The sequence below is a fragment of the Palaemon carinicauda genome, chromosome 6 (genome assembly GCF_036898095.1).
Source record: "Palaemon carinicauda isolate YSFRI2023 chromosome 6, ASM3689809v2, whole genome shotgun sequence".
NCBI classification, from domain to species: Eukaryota; Metazoa; Arthropoda; class Malacostraca; order Decapoda; family Palaemonidae; genus Palaemon; species Palaemon carinicauda.
Genome location: NC_090730.1, coordinates 181,455,926 through 181,460,925, shown reverse-complemented (window position 1 = coordinate 181,460,925; position 5,000 = coordinate 181,455,926). Strand labels below are relative to the sequence as shown.

The following is a 5,000-nucleotide window of genomic DNA, read 5'->3' as shown; positions in this document are numbered from 1 at the left end:
ATATATATATATATATATATATATATATATATATATATATATATATATATATGTATATGTATATGTGTGTGTGTGTGTGTAATATATATATATATATATATATATATACATATATATAGATATATATATACACACACATATATATTTATATATATATATATATATATACATATATATATATATATATATATATATATATATATATTTACACCTTTCTGAGAATTGGCTATCTTAACGTGTTGAAAAGGTTTGCTTATCACCCTGACTAGCAAAGCTGTACTAGTCAGGGCCACCCATATTAGGTCGCTTTGCTGTGGGCGATCAAACATAGACCTCCCACCATCACCAATCCTCACTGACCAGCCTCGTGGTGAAAACTGGCTAAACCCCCGACCATGAACAAAGACATGTCTGAGGCCTCAGTCCAGCAGTGGACTAGAAACGGCTGCATTTGTTGTTGTTGTTTTTATATATACTGTATACCTATATATGCACATGTATATATTAATTTCATTTAACTCATGTAAGCTATTTCTTTTTCGGTTCTTTTTCAGCGCCTGGAAAGGTAAAGATAACGCGAAATGTTAGGGCGCACAGCTCCATCGATTTAGGCTGGGATCCTGCACCGTCTTTCCCCCCGACTGGAGATATAAAAGAGTACGTCATCAACGTCTACAAAACTCAAGATGAAACGTTTATTGCAACGTTTCATACTACAGATGAATCATACTTTATACGCAACCTAGATCCAGACGTATCTTACACGATCCATGTGAGTAATATGGCCTTGTGATATTTTCATTTACATGACTGTTATTATTATTATTATTATTATTATTATTATTATTATTATTATTGAAAAAGAAATCAGTCACACGTTTTTTTCTAAATCGTAAAAAGCGGTAAAAATCCTGGAATAAATGTTGCCAGATATTTGGCGTTTTAAAAAGGGATATCTTGACGTTAAGGAGTGATATTACGGTCACTAATCCATACAAAGATAACAACAAAGTAGGGTGAAAATTACAGTCGCCTGTATTTTACTGAAATACGGCTGAAAACAGTATATTTTTACGGAATATTTCCCCTTGAAATTGCAGGTTTTCTTGAACAGTATAAATATTATGAAACATTTTCAATTCTTATAATCATCTCACATATAACAAATTACTTGATTAATATTTCATTTTAGTGGCAACCCATCCCCAAATGCCTTCATCTTCTACATTATCAAAAAAAAAAAAAACCGTAATAATAATCGGAAATTGTCCGTAAAAATATACTGTTCTCAGCCGTATTTCAGTAAAATACAGGCGACCGTAATTTTAACTTACTTTGTTATCTTCTACGTGTTGGTGACCGTAATATCACTCCTTTACGTCAATATATCCGTTCTTAAAATGGGAAAAATCCTCGAATAAATGTTGCCAGGCATTTACCGTTTCTATTTTAATACAGATTTTTAACAGTGATAAGCGAATAGAACAATCGATTACTACAAATCTGAACTCAATTTTCAAATCTTTACAGGTATCGGGAATCAACGAAGGTGTTGAGGAACCTGGAGAGGCTGCAGTAACTGTAATAGCAACTGTAGCTCAAAGTAAGTTCATTTTTACTTGTTAGTCTTCAGGAAGATTGCCACCAATTTTTTCAATATTAAAATATTGTGATTATCAAAATTCACGATAACAGAAGAAATACTGCATTTTCTTCTAGGGATCAATGTTTTTGGCTTATTGAGTTACTTTTACTAATTACCTTGTAACCATGAAAGTAAGAAGAATTTTGACAAAATATTTCGTATACGCATGATCTATTGCCATACGAACCTCTAGGAATTCTTAACAGGATTTTTCATTTTTCGTCCTATATCCCCATATACAGTCATGCAAGCCGGGTACCTTAAACAGTTCTCTAAGACATGTCCACAAATAGATTTTAGGTTTATTTTTGTAAATAAGTTTAAAATTAGATCGTTTTCTCATTTTAAAGATCGCCTGCTGACTGCCATTAGATCATCGGTTATTTACAAATTTTCATGTCCAAACTGCCAAGTTTGCTATTTGGGAAGCACTTATCCAAGCTTCAAAGTCAGGACCGATAATCATATTGGAAAGTCGAGCAGAATGGATCTCCCTCTTAGTAATCCAAAACACTCAGATGTTAGGGAACGCTAGGAAACATGTAAGTTCGTTTCACCAAGTGAGCATTTTAAGATAGTCAACTCTTACTCTTCAGTGAATCAAGACTATTTAAATCTCTTCACATGGAATATCCTATGCCTGACCTCAATTCCAATACCTCTGCTGTCCCCCTTTTCGTAACAGACTGATTTTTTATTCAATTTGTATGTATTTTTGAATAATTCATTACTTATTTTATGTAATTTTTAATTTGAAATTGTATTGTTTCTATTATTTTTACTTTAGGTAGCACTGATGATGACATTTGAAATGTCGAAACGTTTGCTATAAATATGTATGTGGCAACATTAGTATTTCTGTTTCTCCTGAGAATAAGATTTCCTAGAAACGTCCCCATTTCTCATCTGGCTCAATCATTTTCATGTCTCTTCACCTGAACGGAAGAGCAGGAACAAGTGGTGAACTAATATTGATAATAACCCATTGGTAGACTCTCACAATCATAGATCCAAGCAGGTTCTATATCTTGTTTGCCAAGTAGTTGAGTAGAGTTTAATACAAATTCTTAGTCTTGATCTAGATAACCTAGCCCCTGAGGGGTGGGGGGGGGGGGGCAAGCCAGCCTCAACTTGGTTGAGATGGATGTGTGGGGTGACAAGAAGAGAAAAGATACGGAATGAGGTAAATAGGGGTACCACAGGAGTTAGAGAACTATCAGATAAGATCCAAGAAAGTAGACTGAGGTGGTACGGTCATGTCATGAGAAGAGATGAACAGTATATTGGGAGGAGAGTGATGGAAATGGAGGTACAGGGAACGAGAAGAAGAGGGAAACCAAAGCGAAGGTGGATGGACTGTATCAAGGATGACCTTCGATCAAAGGGATTAACCGGTGATGAAGTGTGGGACAGAGATAGATGGAGAACGCTGGCCATAAACATCGACCCCACATAGAAGTGGGAAAGGATGCACACAAAGAAGAAGAAGTCTTGATCTAGATGTTAATCTAACACTGTTGTTTAGTTAGCTCGTTATGCATAATGCATAAGTTTTCATAACTCTAACCATCCTTTGCATTCAGATCTTCCCTGGCAGTACCATCCTGTTCGTAATATTAGGTATACAGTTAATTCTAGTAGCCCTGCCTTCTCCATTATGAGTCACAACACTACACAGTATTCTAAAATTTCTATTCTAGCTGTGACCAAGTTGTGGAATGATCTTCCTAATCAGGTAGTTGAATCGGTGGAACGTCAAAAGTTAAAACTTGTTTTTCAAGTGTGCTTTTGTTATGTCCTTACTAAATTGTATGTTTTGGTCTATATTTTATTAATCTGAAAATACAATAAATATTTCATCTTATCTTCCATTAGAACCATCGCAGCCCAAGTTTTTTGCCTCAAATATATAAATATTTGCATGTGTATTTCTTTCTCACAGGACCAACCACTTCACCTTCTCTTGAAAGAATCTTTGAAGATTCTGGCTCAGTGACATACAAATGGAATAGACCATCGGACGTGGAGGGAAATATAAGCTATAAATACACATATGAGGTGAGATTTTCTTGTGGTTATTTAATTTCTCATAGATTATTGCTCTTGTTCAGGTTGGGGGAAATGACTGCCTCGTATTACGCGACTCCTCGTGTTACACGACTTCTTACCTTCAAGTTATACTGAGATTATTTTATTTGCTCTTACTGAGTCTCCCAACCTTTTGTATGACTTGTTCTGGATTCATTCCTTTTTAGGATAAGATCTTCAGCTAGACTTTGTGCGATTCAAGTATTCCAACATCCCGTGAAATACACTGTTAAAAAAACAGTAATTTTAATCGGAAATTCTCCGTAAAAAATATACTGTTCCCATCTGTATTTCAGTAAACTACAGGCGACCGAAATTTTTACTCTACTTTATTATTATCTTTTACCGGTTGGTGACCGTAATATCACTCCTTAACGTCAATATATCCGTTTTTAAAATGGTAATTGCCTGGGAACATTTAATCCATGATTTTTACCGTTCTTTACGGCGAATTTTAAGAGCTTTGTGTATCTAAAAAGAGATGGCTCATAGCATTCCTCCCTGTGCAACCAGCATTTGTACTCATCGTGCATTCATTCTCTATTCTTTTTTTTTATCTCTCTTCACCTCAGGTCAAACCTATTGCGTGTGGAGAGGAAACAGAAATCCCAGCAGACAACTACACACAGGCTACAGAGGTCTCCTTCCCAAAACCTCTGCCTTATGCCCGTGTTACATTCAGGATTGCCATCGGAAACGAAGCTGGATTCAGTGAATATAAGGAAATCTCTGACGAAACTGATCCGGAAGGTATATGCTCTTCTTTGTGTGAAGATTTGATAAAGCACAATAGATTCTGGTACTATTTTGATAGATGCTGACATGTGTGTAAGTATATATATATATATATATATATATATATATATATATATATATATATATATATACATATATGTGTGTGTATGTGTATACAGGATATGTATATATATATATATATATATATATATATATATATATATATATATATATATATATATATATATATATATATATATATATATATATATGTATGTATATGTATATGCTACTTACTATGTGAATTAAAAGTATGATAAATAAAATCATGACACTACTCTGTCCTGAAACTTCTTTTATCGTCCATATTTTATGACTAAGACTGGATGCAGCCCACAATCTTTAACATGCTCCACCCACATGCATTTCTCCTCTGTTCTGGCAAGCAGCACATGGAGGTGCTTCGAACGCCAGCCACGTAGGTCAATATTAAAGTATCATAATTACCTATGTTTTATTAAAATTAATGTTA

General features: G+C 34.4%; 1 protein-coding gene across 1 annotated transcript in view; it reads left to right on the top strand.

The window, feature by feature from the left end:
- The window catches only part of LOC137642848 (uncharacterized), a 28,758-nt gene that overhangs the window by 18,460 nt on the left and 5,298 nt on the right, over window positions 1–5,000 (top strand). The window contains exons 17-20 of the mRNA XM_068375721.1: window positions 555–772; window positions 1,531–1,603; window positions 3,588–3,703; window positions 4,306–4,483. Coding sequence (XP_068231822.1) covers window positions 555–772; window positions 1,531–1,603; window positions 3,588–3,703; window positions 4,306–4,483 — 585 coding nt within the window. The remainder of the gene's footprint in view (window positions 1–554; window positions 773–1,530; window positions 1,604–3,587; window positions 3,704–4,305; window positions 4,484–5,000) is intronic.